The sequence below is a fragment of the Micromys minutus genome, assembly GCF_963924665.1.
Source record: "Micromys minutus genome assembly, chromosome: 19".
Classification (NCBI taxonomy): Eukaryota; Metazoa; Chordata; class Mammalia; order Rodentia; family Muridae; genus Micromys; species Micromys minutus.
The window spans coordinates 16,583,784-16,609,414 of record NC_137954.1 but is presented as its reverse complement, the minus strand read 5'-3'; the positions used below and the strand labels follow the sequence as shown (position 1 = coordinate 16,609,414).

General features: G+C 39.5%; 1 protein-coding gene across 2 annotated transcripts in view; it reads right to left on the bottom strand.

Annotated features, from left to right (window-relative positions):
- Positions 1–10,150: 10,150 nt before the first annotated feature.
- The window catches only part of PIKFYVE (phosphoinositide kinase, FYVE-type zinc finger containing), a gene marked incomplete at both ends in the record, with an annotated part of 87,627 nt that continues 72,146 nt past the window's right edge, over positions 10,151–25,631 (bottom strand). For both annotated transcript variants that reach the window (XM_080933372.1, XM_080933371.1), the window contains 11 exons: positions 10,151–13,142; positions 13,651–13,725; positions 14,101–14,362; positions 15,399–15,527; positions 16,222–16,325; positions 17,338–17,514; positions 18,065–18,124; positions 20,041–20,205; positions 22,551–22,648; positions 23,449–23,532; positions 24,558–24,653. In XM_080933372.1, coding sequence (XP_080789498.1) covers positions 13,027–13,142; positions 13,651–13,725; positions 14,101–14,362; positions 15,399–15,527; positions 16,222–16,325; positions 17,338–17,514; positions 18,065–18,124; positions 20,041–20,205; positions 22,551–22,648; positions 23,449–23,532; positions 24,558–24,653 — 1,366 coding nt within the window. The remainder of the gene's footprint in view (positions 13,143–13,650; positions 13,726–14,100; positions 14,363–15,398; positions 15,528–16,221; positions 16,326–17,337; positions 17,515–18,064; positions 18,125–20,040; positions 20,206–22,550; positions 22,649–23,448; positions 23,533–24,557; positions 24,654–25,631) is intronic.

Here is a 25,631-nt window from a genome sequence, read left to right as displayed (position 1 = left end):
ACTTGCTATTATGATGTCAAGAAATAAAATGATGTGCTATTGAGGAAAATTCATACAGGATCTTCTTCTTCCTCCTCCTTTTCCTCTTACTCCTCCTCCTTCTTCTTCTATTTCCTAATTGCCTGTGTAGGTTTTGAGTCAAGTCTAAAAACGATAGCTAAATCTCTGTGCATTCTCTCGGAAATCAACTTAGGTCTTTAAAATAAAATTCTGTTGATTAACTCATGCAGTAAGAACATAAGCCATGTTAATAGAAGGTAACAGACAAAAAAAAAAAAAAAAAGATCCCTGTGCTGTGACACAGATTGTGTTACCAGCAGCTGCCATGTGTGGCTGAGCATTCACCCCCTACCGTAGCAGGAGAGCTTGGATTTCTCAGCAATGTCCCACCCAGCCTGTTCCTCACATTTGCCAACAAAGGACGGACCTCTGAATGCTTGAAGTTCCCACAGAAGGTGCTTGGAGAGGAACACGTACAAAGCACATCTGGGCTCCTAAACACGAACAGGACCCACGAGAAGAGATGCTAACAGAACTAGCACTTAAGGGGCATGGGGCAGGCTTTCCCTTCCCCATCTGGTGACGCCTTCCCAAGATGCATCACATCTAAAATATACACGAGGAGGGTGACAACTCTCAGATTCTGGGGAGCTGGAACCGCCCAGTGGTTTCTCGGAGATGAAGTGGCATATGTTCACAGCGAAGACACTGATCAAGTTTTAATTAAAAAAAAAAAAAAAAAAAAAAAACACATCTAAATATACCCACCCAATCTTTGCTAAAGGCCATCCGATTATGTGTGGACATTCTTGGAAATGCAAGCTCAATAGCACATTTTCTCTAATTATGTTATGGTCGATTCTGATTTGTTGCTGGAAATGGCACTTCAATTAGAAGAAAACTAGATTCTTTAAAACTTGACTTTAAAATAGTCACAAATAAAGAACTATTGCTTCGCCGGAGAAAACATCAAATATTCAACAGCACATTTAAATATAAGATTTTATAAAATCCCGTTCCCACAGTGGCATTTGTGTCTGGTCACAGCATAACAGAGTAACGGGAACCAGAGTATCACCCAGTAAAGGATGGAAATCTTTCACCCCCCCCCCCCAGGAAACATTTTACTTCATGAGCTTGTCACCCTCCCCCTAGTCCCATGATGACAAAGGACTCAGCCACAATAATGTTATTGATAGGGATGTGGATCAGTGTCACAAAGAATCCAGTAAATCCCATGGTAGCAAATCCTACCACTGTGGTCATGGCGATCTTCTGGAATTCTTTTCTGTTGGGTTTGGTGCATCTTTTAACCAGCCGAATTGAGTCCTTTACAAGCTGCCGACTTGGCTCAACAAACTTACCCATGTTTGTGGGAAGGTGGTTTGAGAGGTTAGAGACACGGAGCTTAGGAGGCTTGTGCCCTAGGTGTATGTTTGCCCACAGCTACGTTCACAGAGGAGAGGAATTAGAGGAAGGCTTTATACTTCCTGGGCACAGAGACTGAGATGAGAGATCAGGCAGTTCAAGTTCACGAGACCGGCCTCTCCAGTGACAGCCAGAAGTCTGCTGGGAACTGGCCAAGTAAGAAGTGTCCAGCCTTATATTGTTGTGACAATTATCTAAGGAAACAGTTTCAAAAGAGGAAAGGTCTTATGGGGACCAAACCCACAACCCCAGGCTTTGCAAATAGTAAGCAAGCACTCGACCACCAAACCACATCCCCAAAGGTTTATTTGGGCCCCCAGTTTCACAGGGTCAGCTGGCTTTGTTGCTTCAGGCCTGAGACAAGACACTATGAGAACAGAAGAGTCCGGCAATAACTTCCCACCTCATGGTGGCTGGAAAGCAGAATGCATTGAGGAACCTTTAAAGGCATGTCCCAGTCAATTCCTTCTTCCAGACAGGCCCCCTACCTCCAAAGTCCACCACCTCCAAAAGTAGTGCACCAGCAGGGGACCAACCCTTCAACATATGAACCTAGAAGGTCAATATAAATTGAAATCACAGGAGTGAAGAAACTAGTCAAAGATTGATTTTTAAAACAAAGAAACAAAAAATGGATGTCTTTGCCCAGAAGTGGTAGTCCATGCCTTTAATCCCAGTTCTTGGGAGGCAGAAGCAGGCGAATTTGTGAGTTCAAGGGCAGCCTGGTCTACAGACAGCCAGGGCTACACAGAGAAACCCTGTCTCAAAAGCCAAAAAAAAAAAAAAAATCTGCAATGGCAGTGGGCACTTCATGTCTACAAATTCCACATCTGAGGATTCAGCCCACCACAAGTCACACTTATAATAGCCAGAAACTGGAAAGAACCCAGATGTCCTTCAACAGAGGAATGGATACAGAAATTGTGGTACATTTACAGAATGGAGTACTTCTCAGTTATTAAAAACAATGACTTCATGAAATTCCTAGGCAAATGGATGGAACTAGAAAATATCATCCTGAGTGAGGTGACCCAGTCACAAAATAAGACACATGGTATGCACTCACTGATAAGTGGATACTAGTCCCAGAAAGCTCTGAATACCCAAGAAGTAATTCACAGACTGTATGAAGCTCAAAGAGAACAAAGGCCAGAATGTGGATGCCTCAGTTCTTCTTAGAAGGGAGAATAAAACAATCACGAGGAAATAGAGGAACAGGGATTGAAGAAAAGATTCAGAGGCTGCCTCACCTGGGTATCCAACCCATATGTAGCCACCAAACCCGGCACTATTGCTGATGCCAAGAAGTGCTTACTGTCAGCAGCCAGATATAGATGCCTCCTCAGTGGCTCTGCCAGAGCCATACTGATACAGATGAGGATTCTTGCAGCTAACTATCAGACTGAACACAGGGACCTCAATGAAGGAGCTAGAGAAAGGACTGAAGGAGCTGAAACTGTCTGCAACCCCATGGAAAGAACAACATTATCAACCAACCAAACCCTCCAAAACTTCCATGGACTAAAACACCAACCTTTGTGCACACATTAAGAGACCTATTGATCCAGTTGCATATGTAGCTGAAGATACCAGTGTCTGGCATCAATGTGAGAATAGGCTTTTTCGTCCAGGGAGGGCATGTTTTCTCAGTGTAGGGGAATGCCAGGGCAATGGGGTGGAGAGGGTGATTAGGAGGGAGTGCACCTTCATGAAGGCAAATGAAGGGGGAGGGGGAATGAGAGTAGGGCAGGGCAGGGGTGGGGATAACATCTCAAATGTAAATACAGAGTATCTAATTTTAAAAAATGAGGAAAAAAAAAAAAAAAAAAAAAAAAAAAAAAACCCAAAATGGTCAACTAACCAAACCCTCCAGAACTCCCATAGACTAAAACACCAACCACTAAGTAAACATTGAGAGACCCATGGCTCCAGCTGCATATGTAGCAGAGGACAGCATTGTCTGGCATCAATGGGAGAAGAGGCCTTTAGTCCAGTGAAGGTGCGTTTTCCCAGTGTAGGAGAAGACCAAGGTGGAGAGACTGATTGGGAGAGGACGCACCTTCAAGGAAACAAGTGGAGGGGGAGGTGGAATGGAGCTTGGGGGGGGGCTGTGGGGGAGAAGGGGATAACATTTGAAATGTAAATACAGAGAATATCCATTAAAATAATTTTAAAATGATCTGTGTTTGTCCTGCTGCCATTTACTATAAGGAAACAACCTATCTACATAGCAGGCATTTTTCCTCAGATATGAGTTCCCTGTGAGTACCCTGGCATTAAAAATTAGGGCCCTGAAGAGACTGCTAACTTTTGGGGTAGGCGGTCTTGGACACAACCTCCAAGGCCACCAAGGGACAACTGTAGATGTTCCTTAACTCACACGTTTTACTGTAGCTTCATGACAGCCAGTCCTTTGAACCGGAGAGCATTTCCGTATGATAGCATCAGTAAAGGCTAACACATGGTCCGACTGCAGGTTAGAGCTAATGAAAACCAACACCTTGAGGGCTGAGCTACTGTTGTCACAATACAGCCCACTCATTCTCACACACGGCTTTGGATCTATTTCAATGCTATAGTGCCAGCAAATATAAAAATTTCAGTGTACTTTAGAATTAAAACAAACAAAAAACCTTCAAGGTAACTTTTTCTGAAATGGCTACACTTTAAAAAAAAATACAACAGTTAAACCAGCATCTGGGGTTCAAACCTCAATATAAGAACAAAAATTTGTGAGAAAAAAAAATGTTTAAGGATAAGGACTGGGCTCAACTGGATTTGAGGTACCGGCTTCCTCTGCTCTAGACGTTCCAATGAGCAAATACTAGATCCAAGTGCTTTAGGGCCCTCTAGTGGCCACTGTCTGGTCCTACAACTTCATTTTGTTGCTGTCTCTCCAACGCCCCCATACTCCTACCCTCTGAGCAGGGACAACCTTTATAGCAATCCACTGTGTCTTACAAGAGCAGACAATGCTCTAAAGGTAAAAGCTACCAATTTGAGATTTCTCTAGAAAAACATGAATAATAAGGAGCAGATGGCAACCAGGAAAATATGGTACTACAGTAAAATCACTGTTTTTATTTCTAGAGTTTAACAAATTAAGAATACTGATTTACCCAGGGTAAAGGTGAGGAGTCTTCCCATTCTTCTGTTTGCGGCTTGTCGATTCCCTTCCCTTGGGTCTCCATCTTCCATTTTAGCCTAGGGCACCAGGATTTACATCCGGCAAAGAACCTGTTCTACTGCATATAAGCCTTGGGTCTGAGCCTTTCTCTTATGGATAATGGTCACACTCAAGACCACTAATTGTTAACTAAAATGCCAGTTCTCCCTGGATTTCACACTATGCTTTTGGGTGATAGCAATATAACATCCTTCCTATTCGTAGGTGTCTGTTTTTCAAGTAATGCATCATTAAAGTCATAGACCATGTTCTGTTGCTTTAACTGGAATAATGCATGCCGAACAATTTATAAGAAAATAAAGGTTTACTCGCTTCACAGTTCCAGGGGTAGGAGAGTCAAAGGCAAGGGGCTGCCTCTGGGAAAGGGCTTCATGCTGTTTTACTCCTCGGAGTTCTGAGGTGGCAAAGGACACTACATGTGACAGAGAAGCTCAGAGAAGGCAAACGCAAGCTGGCCTGGTGAGTTATCCCAGGGCACTCATTAATCTAGCAACAGACCAACCCATTCATGAGATCTGTGCCTTTGGGACCTAATTATCTCTTAAATCCTCTCCCATCCCATCTCTTAATACCTCACAATGGAGATTAAATCCAAAATGGGCTTTGGCGAATCACCCAAAGCACAATAGTTAACATTCTTACTGCACTCACTTATCGTGTGGGGATGTGCATATGTGCAAGTGTGTGTGCCACAATGCACATGGGGAACTGAGAACCCATGCACTTCCTCCTTCCTTCCATCAGGAGCCCCGGGATCAGGCTCAGGTTGTGGGCCTGGTGATGAAACACTTCTGTCTCCTGAACCACCTCGTCAGTCCAAGAAATTAACATTTCTAAAATTCCGAACATTTTAATTATTTGCTCCAAACTTGATCATATTTAAAGAATATCACTACAAAGTATTCTAAAGACGAATATTTATATGCGACAGTATGCACTTACGTCATTCTTACAACTTCCCTTTTACAGCGGTTGGGATGATTCATCAAAACTCATTTTGGATTTAATCTCCATTGTGATTCTGCAGCGTAAGTGGAAACACACAGGGAGAATATGGAAGCAAAGCTGTTGCCTCGGCCTGTTCCCACTACCAGACCAACTGAACAGAGTGAGGGGAAGAAACCTAAAACTCTGTAAGTAGAGATAAGCCAGGAAGTCACTTTATCTCATTCAAGGTCCCCAATAGTTTGGTAGTTTCTGCAAGTTAGCACAGGCCTAATAAGTAAACACAATGTTGTATTCCCAACTTTTGCAGAAAATACAGTTTACCCTGGTCATGTTGGGAAAAGGACTTTTCCTCTTCCAACTTGGATCTGAGTGCTTGGGGTCTGCAAACTGGCATAAGATAGACGCTCATTATCAGGGAAGGAGGGAGCAGCCGACAAGGCATACCAGCCAAGGCCTCGGAGGGCAAGAAGGGACATTCCTGATCTGGCTCGTTTTTAAACAGCCAGTCGTTTCCCTGTGTGGAAAACTTGAGTTGTTTGTAAATACAGAACCTATGAGGTTCTGCTTCGAGTCAGATAAGGCTTTCTACTATGGCTGCTTCACGGATTTACAGTTTAAGGTAATTTCATGACTTTCTGGTGGGTGGTTGATCTCTTTGTTTCCTCTATTTTATTAAATACCACATGAACCTCTTCACGGAGCTATGTTGCTTGCTATGAAGACTTGAGCTAGAAGTTTGGAGAAAAGAAACCAACAAGTCAAAAAGGAAGGCCTAAACACACTGCACACCAACCCCAATTAACTTTTTTCCTTTATAAAAGTTGCCATGGTCATAGTGCCTCTTCACAGCAATGAAACCTAAGACAGAAGTCTAGCAGATACTTGTACAGGGAGACTGAAACTAGGTCAGGTTCGGCTCCATCAGTCAAGATGGCCAGGGTTTGGTTTAGTTGAGGTAAACCTCGTTCATGAGGGTAAGAATATCACATAGAAATAAAGAATAAAATAGGTTAAAACAGTAATATTCAACCCTCCTTTCTACAAATGAAAAAGGAAGATATCTGTTAAAATTTCTAGGTTAAAGAATTCTTCAGGGGAGAAAAAGGAGGTTATAAAGAATGAAAGATGGAGAAAAAGCTGTAGACTTGTGATGTTGGACAAAGTTGCCTAGTTCATGGTGACCAGGGTGAATCCAAAGGGCCATTATTTTAGTAACAGTGCATATCTCTTTCTAGAAGCTCTGACATATAGTAGTCTGCTGGCCAAAAGGCACAAGACCTTTGTCAGATGGTGAAAGCCTTGTTCTTTACACGTGTACATGAATGGCATTTGTCAGTTTTCATATATACGGGAGTGCCTGAAATCATTTACTCAAATCCCTGTAATATTCACTAATACAGAAATAAAGAGCTTCAGCATGACGGCAGGCATGAGGCAGCCAAGATTATTTCAAAGGGGTCTGTATTAGTCAAGCGTTCTCTGACAGAAACAAACAAACAAACAAACAAAAAAGCATTCTACTAGGCGGTGTGACAATGTAATTTAAGAGGCTCACTAGCGGTGGCTGTGCTAGTCCAACAATGGCTGTCTACCAATGGAAAACCTACGAATCCAGTAGGTGTTCAGTCCACCGGGCTGATGTCTCTGCTGGTCTTCACTCTACACCAGAATCTCCAGGAAGCAGGCTTTAATGACAGTGGAGGAATGGGCTTGCTAGCCAGAGTGAAGGCAAGCAGGCAGAGAGCCTTCTTCTTCCATGGCCTTTATATAGGTTGTTGCCAGGTGTAGCCCAGATTAAAGGTGGATCCTCCCCCCTCAAAAGATCCGAGCTATTCCACTTCTGGGCATATACCCCAGAGACACTTTAATACACAACAAAGATATATGCACCACAATGTTCATAGCGGCTCTATTTATAATAGCCAGAAGCTGGAAGGAACCCAGATGTCCTTCAGAAGACGAAAGGATACAAAAATTGTGGTACATATACACAATGGAATACTACTCAGCCACCAGAAACAATGACTTAACCAAATTCTTAAGAAAATGGCTGCATCTAGAGAAGATCATCCTGAGTGAGATAACCCAGTCACAAAAGAACAGACATAATATGCAGTCACTGATAGTGGGATGCTAACCCCAGAGGCTTGCACTCCCCCAGAAACAACTCACAGACTTTATGAAGTCCAAGAAATAAAGAAAACAAAAAATATACATATATTCACAAAACAAGAAGACTTTGACTATTTCCATGTTGCGTTTTGTTTTGCATGTACTTTACGCTTATTGCAACTAGTACGTTTTCAATGCATACTGTCAAGCCCTTGAAAAAAATCAAGTACTGACTAAAAAACATATTCACATGGTTTTATGTAAAATTTATTTTAATGTCTGAAAAAACAGTACTGACAAAAATGTATAATTTTAAGCAAAAAATGTTTAAAATCTTTACATTTATCTTTGTTTTGCAAAATAAAGTCGTTTAAAAAAAAAAAAAAGAAAAAAGAAAAAGCCAAGCACTGACACAGTTGTATTTGTATACATTTATGCAAAAATGTTTAAAATTTTTTTATCTTTGTTTTTTAAAATAAAATCTAAAAAAATAAATAAATAAAATAAAATAAAATAAAATAAATGGGTCTTCTCATTTCAAATGATTTAAGGGGAAAAAAATCCTCGCAGGTGCCCCAGTTGCTTGTATTTAAGTTAATTCCAGATATAGCCTAGTTGAGAATCAAGACTAGCTATCACAGGATCGACCCATGGCTCCAGGTCTACATATTTCCCGAAATTTAGTTCAGAGCTATTTTCTGTGCATACACACACTAAGGTGATCAGAGGAAATCCAGCAGGAGTGGGGTTCTCTTCTTCCGAGTGTGCATGTGTCTGTGTGTGTGTCTGTGATTGAAATTCAGGTCTTATGGGTTTGGCAGCAAGCACTGTTACTCCTGAGCTATCTCTGCTGGGTGCCCTTGCATTTCATGTCACAGGAGGCCTTAACTGGCCTAAGGAGAATTTCTGCTACACTCTTTGCTAGCTGGGAAAGGTTCCCTGGTGGAACAAGCCCTCCTTATAGAGCTGAGGCATTCTTGAGTCAAAGATCTAAAACAAGTTCAAAACAGACTTCAGAAGCCGGCTGGACAAGGAAGAACCCATTTTCCTCAACAAGTTAGCTGATCTACAGGAGGCTACTCGTACGACAGGTAATGATCCTATAGCCACTCGGGCAGCACTGAGGACTCAGTAGGTTTAAAAATATGACCCTGGGAAGAAAGATGTAGGGAGGGAATAGGGAAAGATTGAAGGGGAGGAGAAAAGGGGGTAAATTTGATCAAAGCATGCTATATGCATGTATAAAATTTCCAATAACAGACACACATTAGAGATAAAGAGAACAAGACTGCAGAACTGACCTATTTATTATATCTTGTCTCCCAATGCTGGAAACCTAAACTTTCAGTACTTACCAATTACATCACTTTGCAAACAGATAGGCTCCCAACACCAGAAACAAAATCCCCAAAGCATTAGCTACAAAGTGAACTCCATGTCCCCCAAATAGGGTCCAACAGTTGTGGTACCATCCAACCGTTGTGTGGAGTGAACAGAAGCTCCTATCCCATCTCCCAGCTCCAAAACCCCGTTTAATATATTGTTTTGAATAGAGGATGTGTTGGATATTAAGCTGGTTAACACTTGTAATAATGTAACTGAAGCATGAGAAACACGAGCGCAGCAAGAGTCACAAAATCTTCCGTACGTGGTAACTTGGGATGATTACATTCTTACGAGTCAGACGGTCGTTGCCTGGGATTTGGGAGATATGATAGTGCCTCACCCCACTGAATTTTAACTTAGAATTGTTGTAGATGGTAAATTTTGTTCTATGTATCTTACTATAGAATACAATTGCTGAGACAAAATTAAAATTCCTTAATTTCCTTAATCATTGACCCAGGAATTTCATAACTTCTAGCACAAAAGCCATTAGGTGACCGAAGACTGGAGAACCTAAACCTACTCCTTCCTGTGTCTCTCTTCCTTTCCAGGCACGTCTTCCATCCTACAAGACGAAGGTACCCGTACTTAGGTCTGTGACCTCCCTACTTCTCCACACAGCCTAGCCACTGGCATCTCTGGGGCACACTCAGTGTGAACCGTTCTACCTAGCCATTCTCAGCTTTGCCCTCATGAACCTAAGGAAAAATGAACCTCATGGCCTAGAGACTGCAACCCTGAGTACCACACAAGCCAGTATAGCATTTGCCTTCACATTGATAGAGTCTTATCCACCCACACAATTTGCAGATTCTGTACAGAAAAGGGGTTCACTTCCCTGAATACTTTATCAAGAAAACTGACCATTGGAAGGGCCATACAGCCATGGCCATTACTGGTCATGCAAGACTGAGGGCCCGGTGCACACCCTTAATCCCAGCACTTGAGATGTAGAGGAAGGTGGCTCTCTGTGAGTTTGAGGCCAGCCTGGTCTACAGAATGAGTTCAACTTCTCTCATTTTGTTAATTTCCTCAAACAGATCCAAAATCCAGTAGAGTAAGTAAATTCCGGTTTATTGTAGTCCTCTTTATTTACAAGTCTCTCAGAAGCTATAGTATCATCTTTAAATAACATGTCAATCATATAAAACGGCTGGAAACAAAGTTAGAGAAATATATACATTATAATACATTAAGTACTCTTGAGTTTTTCATATTAAATTAGGAGGCTACTGTGATTTACAATGTTATTTCCTCTAGTTTAAAACCTGTTGAAAGACGTTATGTACATTTTCTTTTACAAAACTGACAAAGCAGCATTAAACAAAACTGCTCCTGATTGTACTTTTTTTCCTATAATACACTGCACCCGTTACAAAAACAACCCCCCAAAAAAGGCATTGCACTAAAAGTTTGAATACTGCATAAGTCACTTTGGAGACTGAGTGTCTAGTAAGACTCAGCACCAGGCTTTCTGCTTGAAACCCAGCTGACTTGCCACGGGCAGATCACCTCCTTGGCAATTCCACAGAAGCCCACGGCTAATGGCTAAAGTGCCAAGAAACCATCCCCACAAAGCCACCTCAAGCCAGTGCTAATATGAATGACCCCATTGTTTACACAGAGGTCAGAGCTGGAAAAGTCCTGCTCAGTCCTTCCCTAGGAGATCTTGAGGACCTGTAAGTACTGAAGAGATCACAGAAGGGCTCTCCAGCTTTCTGCTTTCTTTACTCGGGCAGACGAGAAAAACCCAAATTCTATTTCTTAACATTTTATGTCATCAAAAAGCTTAATATTTATAAACAAGATTTTTATAATTGCAACATGTTGACATAATTTTCTCATGTTACTATCAGTTACTTTGGAATTCATATTCTACTTTGAGTATGAAATTTCTTCCTTATTCATAACTTTTCAGCATTAACATTCTCTAGGCCATGAAAGGGAGTATAAAGAGGACAACAGCCTCTCAATTCAAAGCACTCAGAACAATATACACACATATACACAACAGTTGCTAATCACAAGCAGCCGGAGTCACACATTTGTACCACCCAAAATATTTTAATTATGTGTTTCCCCTTCATCAACACCTGCCAGACATTCATTTTAAAAGAACAAAGCAAGCTTTCAAAGCAGTTAGTCACCAAAATACCCTAATATTTACTTAACCAATTCTTTAGAAAGCAAAATCGCTTTTCCATCAGGGAACAAGAGAAGATGGACATGCCAGGTTACTATCAGGAGTGACTCCCCTGGAGCTCAGCTCAGCAACGCTCTGTACTGAAACCAGAGAAAAACAGAAACACAACCCCGGCTCGGCAAGGCCTCTCTCTAGTCCTACAGAAAGCACGGGGGTCCGATAGCCTAATCAATCACTTCAAACCAGACACAAAAGCCTTTGTCCCTGGAAGCACAGAAAGTGTGTTCCACACAGTCTTCAGTCTGTCCACTTCTTTCACCATCTTTACCATCGTGGCTGGACTCTTCAGTGTCTGGTCCGACTTCCCCAGGCACAGATGGAAGACTGAAGAGGCCAAGGCCTAACATCAGGCAGACATAACCCTTGCTTAGCCACACACTCAACAGGTAACCAACAGCCAGGTACTGCCTCATTGTCTATAGCAAACCTGCCACGCTGTGTTGACTTGGGTACAGACTATCCGCCCTTTATGAATATGAATGTGCTAGTAGATGAAGTCTGAAAAAAATGGGGTCCTTTTCAACTTTATAAATGCCCAAATATCCTGTTACAGAAAGGCCAAGAGAAACACTCACATGTTATGCATTTCCTCACAGTTCAGGATTCCCAGTCACTTTTTAGATGAGACTGCTGACTAGCAAACTACTCCTAAGGAGTAACTTTACCTCTCAGCATTTCTCAGCAGCACTGGCCAGTGTGGTGGAAACTTAAAAATGAGAATATCTAGACTGAAAAACTTTTACATTTCACAAACCCCGCATAATGGCTACTATGTTGAAAGATACTTTACATTTTACATATATAAAGAGCAAAACCACATTTTTGATTCTTACCCAGTTTCTCCTTTACCCTTAAAAATCATTATTAGTTCTTCACTTAGGGCTTCATTTCCTGCTTATTTTGTTTACCCAAAATGAGAAGGAAACCTAGACTACAAACACAGATGCAGACTAAGTACTGTTTGGCACGTTACACAAATGTTTTTAACAAGCTCCTTAAAATGCTCTAAGAAAGGCTTTCAAGCTAAGGGCTGTGGGTTCTTGTCACCTGCACAGAGGGCAGAACGGGAAAGTATCAAACACAGGTGGAGAACACCGACTATGGTGGGATTCCGAACTTAAGACAAATTCCTAACAAAGCAAGCACCATCTGTTTAAGTGGCCATTAATGGAATAAATCAGATTTTTTTCCTAAATGTTTCAGATACTATAAAAACAAACATAAAGTTATTACACAGGAAACATACACCAAACCAAGGTGTCTGTAAGTACCTTCTCATAGGAAAAGTTAACAAATGTGATACCAGACAGCCATAGCCTACCAGACAGTCACAGTCTACAGACAGCCACAACCTACCAGACAGTCACAGCCTACCAGATACAGTCTACCAGTCAGACTAGCACAGTTATCTATCAGACAGTGCTTTCTTCTTCAAGTGACTGGAGTTAGTAAATATAACAACTCAATATCTTACTCTGTCTATAAACTCATCTCTAATCACAGCCCTTTGAAAAAAACATTGTATTTAACTTGTACAATTTCCCATTTTACAGGCAGATAATAGCAAATATCAGAAGCAATTCACAGGCCTTTTACCCTGCAGTCATGGGCAGTTTAAAGCCAATCTATAGATAGTCACAGAACTGAAAGGTCTTTGTGTTCAGTGGTATATATGACAAAGAAATAAAACACCATATAGTCTGGGTTTCTTTCTTCTTCAGACCCATTTTCATTTAGTCTTTTTCAAATCGTCTGTGTGATTTCAGCAATTCAGATCCAGCCCTGTCCAGTGGTCTGGCACCATCAAGAAATATTTGTCCATTGCCTCACAGAATCTAGTCCTGTACAACTCTGGAGAGACCACAGTTGGCATTTTACCTAAGACAGTGAAAGACAAAAGGAGGAGTTTTAGTTCAGTTGGGCAAATGACTAAATCAAACATAAGCTACCATAAGCTAAAGCGCTCAAAGGAGGCAGTCTTTTTGAAGATGAGTTCTCTTGAGGTAAGAGATACTAAACTCAGAAATGAACTAGAGACTCTAGAAGACACCAAGAGTTAATTAAAGACAACCTTTTATTCAAAATCTCTGGCTTTTGAAAACCTCTGGCATTTAAATCCACCATTCCTTACTTATACATTTCCTTATATTAAAGTCATTTTAGAAACAACAAAGTCACAGACACATTGGGCTTATTTTGTTTTGTGTATATGGACAGGGGTCTTATGTACCCAAAGCTAGCCTTGACTTCATGACACTCCTACCTAGACTCCTAAGCACCGGGATTACAATATGCCACCATGCCTGGCTACCATGCTTTAGGGTCTTACATAGTCAAGGAATATATGAGAACAGTGTTAAAGATAAACAAACCAACATTTCCTCACCTTGTCCTCCTAAAATTCCTGTTGACTTCACAACCATCTCAAGTTTTTTGTCCCATGTAAATGTTCGAATGTAATCTAGGGACAGAAAGAAGGCAATATGAACAGAAATGCTGTTGTGAGCATAAGCCAGATCAGCAGCAATACCTATTACTACTTAGACAGCATCTTTACAGTGCTGCTCCAAAGGCTCTCCCCACATTACTGCTTAATTCTCACAACCACGACAGTGTCTCTTTTTAAAGTAATTATCATTACCTTTTAATTGATATATTTTTAGAAATGAAGAAACTGAATAGAAAAGACTAGTATGAAAACTTGTTAAAATTACAAATGAAAACCTCCAAAAATACTCATTTTTGGATTATATCAATAAACCAATTCAACAGAATCTTTGAAACTCTACTCTGGTTTTAATCCTGAGCTGTAAACAGGGCACCACTATTGACGTACCTATGATTCCAACCACTAGCTCATTGCTAGTGTCATCTCGGCCAACCAGCAAAGAATAGTCTATAATAAGGTGGCTGGAAAGGAAGTGGGCGTCGCTGTGGATGGAGGTTCTCAGCACAGATTTGGAATGGGAACGAATATATAGAGGGTTGTCTCGAACCATCTTTAGGAGGTTTTCATCCAGCAGAACCACATCGCAGCTCTCCTTCCCAGTGTCAGTCTTTACATTTCGATTCCTAAGTGAACCCTTCAAGTCAAAAACCTAGCAAAACAAAAATTCTTTATTATTTGTGCAAATTTGCCCAATGGTTAATTGGTGCAATTAAAAGGCAAAAGGATTCCTCGTAGTTACTGTTATAGTATGTACTTTTACTATATTTTAATTTCTTTCAAAATTTAACTTTTCTAATTTAAGTCATAAGCATGCAGCAGTGTAATTATATAATACATAAAATACATGGTATATGATACATTAAGTTTATGGTGATACAATAGTATCATACAAAATATTACAGTTACTCGTTATTAAAACTGTTCAGAAATAATCTGTCAACTTAACCAATTTTAAAATATATTAACTCTATCATTAGATCACCCAACAGTATTAAAGAAAACACAACACTCTTAGAAAACTTAAAATGCTAAAACTCTATACAATCACTTAAGGCACTTTACAATCACAGTGAGAGCATAAATTTCAGACTATCTGGGGGTTAAGAAATGCCATCAAAGCTTGATGACCAGGACCAGCCAGCCCATCCTCAAACCAGTTAGCCGGCTCGTCCCAGTTCATGGAAATGCTGCGGCTACTGGCAGAATGTAAGGGCGTTAGCACACAGTGTATCTCAGCCGGTGCTCTCATACGAAGACATTCAGTGACAAACTATGCTGGATTGGGGGTAAGCGTACGTCTTCCTGACACAACAGTAGGAGAGGCACTTTGGAAAACACTGGTTAATGTCTGGACTAGTGCCTTGTTATCTGCAGTAGGTAGCAATGTCATGCTCACAGCATCTAGACCAACACAGAATCTAAAAGCAGACAAGTGACCGACAGACTGTAATCTCTACATGTCTCAGATAATTCGATTTTAAAAAGCATCACTACCAACAACCTGATTCTAGAATGCTGGATATGTTCAATTTTAGGATGAATTACATACCAATGTTTCTTTGTTCTAAAAATAAGTTAAATGTGCACTCCTGACTGACTAACATGTTCCTCAGATTTACTACATTCAAGAACCAAAGGACAAAAGTCCTCACAGCCAAATGCTACACATAGTGCAAGGTCCTCACCTGTGCCATCTTTCTCCCATAGAAAAGATTTTCCATGACAAGGAGATCTAACTTCTTCTCAGTGTTGTTCTGAGAGTTCTTATAACCAATTCTGTACACACCAAGAATTTTAGCCAAGGCAGTGGGCCTCTAATCAAGAAAAGAGCAAAATAAACTATTACTAAAATAAGAGTATCTGTAAGTCACATATACCTGATTTCTTGATGTAATAGCCAGGAATGGTTTTCTACTGGTATAGCAGGAACAGGCCCTGAGACTCTTCAGTGTCAGAGATTGCAGTTGAACATAACAGCAGCCGGTCCTTAAATTGTACAGTGTAATAACCCTCCACAGCTGCTCAAATCCAAAACCTTTATCGTCATAAGGACATTTCCCCCAAATATTCTGCAATAAACTATTACTGGACAACAATTAACTTGTTAATTGAGCCTACACTGACAGCTCAGTGACAAGAGCACAACCACAAGCTGCTCACTGGCTTCTCTTCTAGTCCAGGAAGCGTCTCCCACTTATCAACACATTTCATATTTTTGTCTCAATGAAAATGTCAGCAAATGGCACCTAACTTCATCTGGTTTCCATATCTTACAGTAGCTTATATATGTTTACAGGCATTATATACCAATCAAAGGCTAACTGCCTGAGGCTGTATGGCTCCTCAATAGCAGAGGTAGGAGAAATATCTCAAACTGTGCTCCATCACATCCCAATGGAGCGAGAGAGCCCGATACATGCGACCTGCTCTTACACTTCTATCAGGACAGACTGGGGATATCAAAAGCCCAGTGCACTGTGACCACAAAGCACGATTTGGGATCTCTACCTTTTGCTGAACAGCATTTGTGATGTAATTGAAGTAGTGTGGTGCAAAGTCAAGGAAAGACTGAACTTCCAGACGAGGCATTTGCTTCAAAATGAATCTATCATCTACAAGGAAGAAATTCAGCATTATTTATCACAGTACATATCATCTGTTGTTAAAATGAAAGTAAAATCATCCCAGAAACTCCAAATCATCTTTTTATTTTCAGTTTCAAGGTATTCTTTTAAACCACAGTGAAATTTTTGATCAGAAAGCAATTCTCAAGTAATTAAATCGCTAGGAGCCCTGAGGATACATGAACAAAAACATATACTTCTCAAGTCTACCCTCAAATCAAAATTCATAGCATGAATTCATTCACTTTTTAAAGCTCTCAAAGAAAATGTTTAACTTCATTTCAATGACTCATGAAAGTTACTAAAGTTTTTATCAAGCAACAAAAGTAGACTTTTTTGCATTCGGTATACATGCACAAATGTGCACACGTTAGCATTCAATAGGTATGCAAAGCAGAATACTGAACATCAGAAGTGTCCTGCTATGCTGTTTGCTATGCCTGTGTAGAAAAGTTGTTCTTCCTATATTCTGGCCAAACGTTTCTACTTTCCCTTTCTCTCATCATTTCTGCTTTAAGACGTCTTCCTTTTGAAATGTGCCTGCAGGCCCATGCTTTCCAGCTTGTTCAGCCTGGTGGAAAGGTATGGAAGTGGGTGCCAGCTGCTCAACAGAGAAAGACTACACTCACCCATTCCGGCCTCACTTCTGCTCCTGTCAGGATGTGAACGGCTATCTACCAGAGCATGCTCCCACTACCAACCACTCAGGCTGAAACATGAGCTGAAATAAGCCGTCTATCAGGTAAACTGATCAGAGATATGAAAGTAAGGAATACTTTCTACATGCATTTGGCAAACTTAGAACTAGAAAGAGCTCAGCAAATGTCTGACCTATGTCTGACCTTGTATAGTCTTTTAAGATTTCATTACTCTTCTCAGAAACAGAAACTAGAGAACTTTGTTTGCCAACAACTAGTACATAATGTCACTTCAAGTGCTTCGTGAATTGTCTCAAGGTGAAGGACAGCAAGTGTTCTTCACTGGTGAGTCAAAGAATTACCTTCGGTGGCATAGAAAGCTGCTCCTGACTTGCCTCCCCGGGCCTGCCAGGGCGATGAGTGAGAAAGGGAACGAATGAAATCTTCCTCGCTGCTGCCCAGAATCACTTCACGCATCCTATGGAACTCTCCCGCATAGTACAGTCGACAGTAAAACTTGGCATTAGCATCAGAAAACTCTACAAACAAATGGAGGAGGAGGAGGAGGAGAAGAAAGAAGAGGAGGAAGAAGAAAAGGTACATAAAGCAGAAAATCTCTCCTTCCCTCTCCAAACACCAAAGACAGCCCTTTAGGATTCTCCGTTTCTACTGAAGACCTGGCCTATCTCAACCGCGTTACGGTGGGCTTCACAGTGTCAGGGAATATCATCTAACCATCTTCTTATCTTCAAACACCTCAATATACAACTGTTCTACTTCTACACTGGCTACTATATTTTCTTCATTATACTTTAAAGCAGTTCTTAAAACACTGGCTTTTATAAGTATATGGTAGCAAGGATTTAGCCCAGGGTCAAAAATGTGCAGCAGGTAGCACTTCATCCTCAGCCCTAAATAAACATCTTAACGCTGCTTGCCAAGCTTTGTGTCTCTCCATTACATAGAAGAAAATATTTAAAACTTTAAATGAAAATAAATGTCAATCAGTTTTAATTTAAATGGTGAAAATAAATAATACACATTTTATGTATTGAATTATAGATTACATAAAACTCAAAGCATACTTACGGAGTTCCACGTGAGGATTTGTGAGTTGTTTCTTCTGTGTGTCTCCTCCATCCACCTCATCTAAAGGTTTAATGTCATTAGTAAAAGCAAAGCATTAGGTAGAAGTTCATTTTGTCCTTTTTCCAATATAGCAACAAAAGTTAGCAAATAGATAATAAAAATATCCTAATCAAATTATTATAAAGCACACATTAACCAGACAAATTGTACAAATCACTACAGTAAAAAATGTATGTTCTTTCCTGGGATTTCAACATTTCAGGCTGGATCATTTTTCTTATGCATATCCAAGTGACTTCCGTGACAGCAGTGCAGTTACCTCAGCTTCTACACCAAGATCCCCATGGCTTCTATATCCATATTTATGATATTTTTTCTAGGTACATATATAAAAATTGCTTTTTCAAGCAGAATTTAACTACAATATGGCTGCTCAGTGCTGTGTTGTTGTTCCCCTGCTCAGAACAACTGTTTCTTAACTACACCTGTCTGCTGTCCACCTGTAGCAGCTTGGTCTCATAAATAATAAAAAAATGCACTTTCAATACTACAGTCTTACTAGGCATCCTAATATGCAGACAAACAAACCACCCCCTAAGTTTAACATTTCAAAATCACTTGTTAGCCCTTCACAGCCTTCCAAGGGACACACTAAAGATGCCTACAGTCCAATGGTAACATTATTTATTAAACAGATATTTTCATTAATAGTAAAATTTTTCAGCTGCTTTTTTTTTGTTTTGTTTTGCTTTGTTTTGAAGCAAGTTCTTACCATATGACCTAAACTAGCCATGAGCTCACAATCCTCCTGCCTCATCCTCCTGAGTACTAGGATTATAGCTGTGTACCCACCAAGCCAATTTGCAGTTTTGATTTTTTTCGTTTTTTATATACAATGTATGTTGGTCATACTCTTTCTCCACCTTCAATTCCTCCATGATCCCCCCAACTCCCTACCCACCCAACTTCATGGTTGTATGTTCTCTTCCACTTTTTCAAAAAGAAAAAAGTAAAGAAGAAAAAAGAAAAAATGGGAAAAAAAAAAAACCGCAACAAAAAACCCAAAATGTGAAAATCAAGACCAAAATCTAAAACAAAGCATGCACACATACCGAGAAAAAAACAGAGTCTATTTTATGTTGGCCAACGATTCCTGGGCATGGGGCCGACCCTGGAATGTGGCTGACAAACCCAATAACACTCCACTAGAAAGAACTGATTTTCCTTCCCCACCAGGAATTAACTGCTAACAACCTCTTAGAAGTAGGTTTTTCAAACCAGAGAAGATCCCTACACGAAAAGGAAGTACAATTGCTACCTTTTTTTTTTGTAATTGCTATTTTTTAAACTATTCTTCCATGATCTAACTTCCAAGACACCAAACAATCACTCTAAAGAGTCAAATAGTAAATACTTCACTAAACTACAACTTCTCAACTGGCCAATTTAATGTGAAGCAATGAGACAACAGGAAATAAATGCATATGGTCCTATTCAGTTAAACTTTTATTTTTAACCAGGTAGCAGAAATGGTCAAATTTGCCAAATCTAAACATAATTAGGCAAACAGAGTCTTTAAAGATCAAAATGAAGGTGCATATAAATGACCACAATCTTACAGGGACAGAAAAAGAAAGAAAACATCTGGAAGGGCTGATAGGGTATTGAAAAGATGAGTACCTATGAATTATATTTACATATATAAAAATGTTACTTGGCTCTAAAAGATGTTGCTTTTCCTTCTTTATAGCTACATACAGTGAAGCTTTCTAATTCTAACACATTAAATGTAACAGTGCAGATATCTAAAGCCAGACAGACTCCAAGTATCATGCTATCTCTGGTCCATTACACTAAAGAGTTAAAACGGAAAGAATGCCCTGGCTTCAGATTTACTTAAAACCATTAAAAAATACACAAAGCTAAAGAAAATAAATTAAAGCTTAAAATAAGCACATATGGTCGACTTAACACACCTTGAGGCTCAAGGCCTTGATTCTCCATCCCCTCCTTGCCAGTCTGCCCAACTTGGTAGTACGCACTGTCTGCCCCACGTAAGGTCTCTCTCTTCTGAGAAGACAGATCAGGGCTCTTCCCCGCTGTTCCTCTGAAGAAGGACAACATTCCTGAAGCTTTTTTGGCTTAAAAATAAAGGGTACCATATTAAAGTAAGTACAGGTCACTGAAACTGAAAACTACAAGTTTCCAACCTCTTGTTGGCAATCGGCACTGTGTGGTGTCACTGAGTCTGCAGTCTGCTCTCGTTTACAGGTCTCAACGCCCACGCTGCTGCTGTCTCTAAGTACTTTTCCCACATTGCCCTCATCAAAAACAAGACAAATGTTCTGCTAACTGAAGGTTAACATTTTAAATTCTCCAGAAAGCCATTCAAAATCCTTTTAAAAGCAGTCATATTCTAAGCAGTGGAATGAATTACCACCAAGTTCTCAATATTGCAGCAGTTAAAAAACATAAAATAATTTCATAAGCTAAGAGAGTTATAGCTCAGTTACAAGATCTCTGAACCTTAGGTGTTCTGTATTAAGATTTATTCTTATTCTGTGCATGAGTACTTTGCCTGCATAAGACACTACGTGCATGAATACCTGAAGAAGCCAGAATCCCCTGGAACTTTCAAGTTACAGACAGCTGTTAACCATCATGTGGGTACTCAAAAATCAAAGCCAGGTTCTCAGGACTGCCCTGGGCCAATTAACCAATTCCTATGTTCGGCACTTTAACATGGGAAACATGGGCAGGAGAGATGGCTCAGCAGTTAAGAGCACTGACTGCTCTTCCAGAGCTCCTGAGTTCAATTCCCAGCAACCACATGGTGGCTCACAACCATCTGTAATGAGATCTGATGTCCTCTTCTGGTGTGTCTGAAGACAGTGACAGTGTACTCACATCCATTAAATAAATAAACAAAAACCATGTCCCAAATATTATATTGGTAAGGACATGATTTTTAAAAAAAAGGAAAACATTTTGTTTATAGCATCTTTCAAAAAATAGATAGTGTCATGTATCATAGAGGGCTGGAAAGACAGCACAGCTGCTAGAGCATTGTTCTGCTCTTGATGAGGACCTGAGTTCTATTCCCAGTACCTACATCACACAGCTCAAAACTGCCTGTAACTCCAGCTCTAAGAGATCTGACACCTTCTTCCTACTTTATGAACATCCGGACTCAAATGAACACACCTGTATACAGAGGCATACATAATTAAAAATAAATAGCTGCTGGAGACATGACTCGGCCGTTCAGAGCACATAGTGCTCTTCCTGCAGACTCTGCTTGGTCCTCAGCACCCACAGAAATGCCTGTAACTCTAGCTCTGGAGGATCTGACACCCTCTCTGTCCTCAAGGAAACACAGCATATGATACACAGACAGATACATGAATAAAAATAAAATCTTTTCAATAGGATGGCAAACATTTATCACTTTCAATAGAGTATCACCCATAAAAGTGATCCACTGGTGCACAGTCTTTGCTAACAAAACAGCAATTTTTGTAGGGATAGCCATGTATAGAGACCCAAAAAGCAGATGGTGATTCGTATAAACAGAAGTAACTGGCTCTAAGACTGAGTCCTGACCAGTACAACTGAAGGGCACAGATGTACTTGTTACAAAGTGAATAAAGATACCACTGTTCCTTCCCTTCAACACAAAGTTGGAACAATATGTCTTTACAGACGATGAAAAAAAGAAAAATCAAAGGAAAGGAAACCCTCTATTATCAAACAATGCTGAGCAGCTCAATCCCAGTAACTGCCTGCCTGAGACAGATGTTCCCTGGGAAATGAAACACTGACCCAGTGTCAGCAGATAGTTAAGGCAGCCATGAGTCTGAACCTCAGCTTCCTTCCTAAAAACATGGGCACACCAGATAATTCTTATGTGAGTATGGTACAGTTTAAAAAAGACAAAACCAAAAGAGTTTTCATTATGGCAATAGGAACAAAAAATTTAAAACTGTACATTGCGGTTGTTTCTTAGGTTGTGTATTTTAAACTGAAAGTTTAAAAAAAAAAAAAACAAATTCTCTTTCTTCACAAAGGGCTTCTACAAGTTTTAAATTCTGTAATTTGAATGCATATTTCAAGAAGACCCAAAGAAAAAGCAAAAGATCTTAAAAGAAGATGTTAAAAATGTTTATTTTTCAAAGACCATTTTCTTATGGTTTTGTTTTCTTCCTCAAATCATGAGCCATACAGACATATCTGAATGTGGGGACCGTGTGGCTCAATGATAACAGGCACCTGCCTCTCTGGGCCCAAGAACCTGAGAAGGACCGCTGAGCCCACTGTGGAAAAAGAGCACTAACTTCCACAACCTGTCTTCTGGTCTCCACATTCAAGCTGATACACACACACACACACACACACACACACACACACACACACACACACACACACGCACACGCACACGCACACATAAACAATGATGGATGAAGATAACAAAAGCCTTGAGTCTTACTTGGCTGAGGTTCTGCTTCTACTGCACGGTTTGTCTGTCCCCCGCTGACTTCAGGTATTCTAATAGGGCTGCTACTTTTTGGTCTGTTATCTAAAGCACTACCATGAAAAAAGAAAGAAAGAAAAAAAAAGATATTCAGATAAAAATAAAAAATAAAAAAAGCAAGTATTCTAGTTCCTAAACTACTGTATCCCTTACCTAACGTCACCCTCGATATCAGAAACCTGATTCATAATTTTGAAAAATATAAGTTAAAAAAATTTTGAAACATCAACTAGATTTTAAAAATTAAAGTACTAGAACTAGAAAAGTATATAAAAATGTTATAAAAAGAAAAGACTTTGATAAAAATTCCCCAAACTCAGAACTATAAGTCAATTACCAAAATATACCAACATCATTTTTTACTTTAGTTACAAAGATAATTCAGACTAAATCTTATGAGGTCAGTGAAACCATAGAATTTATTTCAGTAAGGATAAGCCTATGCCAATTTCTGCCTAAAACACAAAACATGCTAAGTAACTGATTTAAGTATTTTCTAAATATTAGGATCTTTAGTACTATAGAAAATTTACAAACACTTAAAATTATAAAGCCAAGCAATAGCACAAACTTTCAAATTTTTAAACAAAACAGCCACTTCTCCTTATCATTAAAAAATTGCAAGCTTTAACCTGCAGTACACAGTGACACATCACAGCAAGGTAAGACACTATACACTAAGGGTCGTGTACGTTTTACAAGACCTGAGTTCTGCTGCTCCAACAGTTGGCTGAGATGGATTATGTGACCCCTGGAGATTCTGTACTAAAAATGCTATCATAGGTAAAGTACGAGGATATATGAAACAATAACATAGCTCAATTTAAAAAGAATTTACTCAATTATGAATCACCTAGTGGTTGGAAGCCCTTCTTCAGCACTGTTCCACAGAGTTGCTTTGGACAATTCCTCTAAGGCATTTCGGTATTCTTTACAACTTAGGGCAGAAATAGGTTAAAAATGTTAAACATTAAGTTCTTCCTTAACAATAATAAGATGTAAAGTAACTTTTACATTATAAAAGCATAATCATTATATGTGCCCCCATAGTTAAACAAATACTGAAAGATACTCTCGTAGAACATTTGCTTCCAAATACTATAAAGAATGATTACATTTTTGTGCCTTTAGTATCTCTGGACTGTGATTCATCAATAAGGGAAGACATAAGTATCATCTTTATATTGCTAAAGCACAAAGAGAAAAAAATAATCACACATAGGCTCTTGTAAATAAAAGAATTCTTATCTAATGTAAACTCTAAAGTTCATGAGGCAGAATCAGATACAACCATAATGTTTACCTGGTATGTGCAATATCTATGTATCACATTTTGTTTATAATCAAGTATTTTTCAATGAATGGGATACTTTATAATCAATACATAAGAACTTTTTTTTTTATACTTTACAAGGGAAATTTTAAGTAAGCACCTCAGAGGCTATTTAAACTAAATTCACGGCTGCCATGATAGCTGTATAAGGAGATGCTGAGGATTTTAGACATTAGATATAAATATTTTTAAGGTGCACTGCTTCTTTAAGATCTTGGTAACTTCTAAGTTAAACATCCAAACATGTCTCTGGAACAAGATAGAGAAACAGCATTTTCCAAGTAGAAAATTTCAGTCAGTATGTGTGCAAAATAGGAAGAAAGTGATATTCAAATATTCCCAAAATGGGTTCACTGTTACATTAGCAACTAAATCACACAGTACAAGTTACCAGGTATAAATCAGACAGTGGTCAGCACATTCAAGGCTTAGTAGATCCTATACCAGGTCACATTAGTAACTACTTGCTTAAGAGCCATGCATTATCCCATTATTAAAGATTTTCAAATGCAAAAGACTCTCATGCTTAACAAACATACATGTTTGCTTGCATTTAAAGAGCCCTAAACAAGGCAACTAGCAGACAGACTTAAAAAGACGCAGACCAATCCAGGGGAGGCTTATGGTACCTGAGTGCAAAAGCAATGATGGAGCTGGGCTCTTTCTCACAGACAGCAATGGGCACCCGTTCATGTTCATACATTAAATAGTGTTTATCTGGATCACTGCCAAATTAATAAGAATATACTTTGAAGTAAATCAAATACAAAATTGATTAACCCAGTACAATCAAATCTCTGGACAATCTAAGATAACTAAATACTGAGCAACGTAACCATAATTAAGGACACCAAAATGTAATAAACATTAAAAATACCAAGAAAGGTTTATAAATCAACTGGAAAATTATCAGAAATAGGTTTGAGGTTTGGAGAGATGGCTGGCTCAGCAGTGAAAAGCACAAAGACCACGATGGGAGTCCTAGCACCCACGTGACGGTTTACAACTGTCTGTTACTCCTATCCAGGAGGAATCCAATGCTCTCTCTGGTCTTTCCAGGCACTAGGCACAAACCTGGTAAACAGACATACATGCAGGCAAAATACCCATACACAGAAAGTAAACGTTAAAAAAAGAAATGGGTTTCAAATCAGATGGTTCTAGAATAGTTACTCCAAAGCTTTACATACTGTCAAGACCTTAGCCATACTACTTTCAAAAAGGAGTATGCAATAAATAGTCTAAAATACATGTTCTATCTCCAACCCTCAGAGAATGCCTCCCAGTAATTATGCAGAAAGTGTGCTGATAGTTCCAGAGCAAATGACACAAAGCCACTCTACTGTCATCACGTGGAAACTATATTACTACTATGTCGTCACATGCTGACTATACTTCAACCCAACTTTTGTTCCCTGACTTCTGCTCCAACTCTGCTGGGAACCATTAGGTAGTCACTGACTTTACCTTAGATGTCACTTACTATCCAATGTAGAAGAGAAACAGTATTGAGAAAAACTCCTGTTTCAGTATTTTCCATCCATGTACATGGTTAACAATATAATGGACAGAATGAAACAGGTTAAATTTGTAGTAAACAGGGTAAAGAAACAATCCTGAAAATAAATACAATCACTCTTTGTGATAAGTACAAAGAGAATTGAAACCCTAACCCCAGTTTAACGGTATTTAGCAGACAGTGC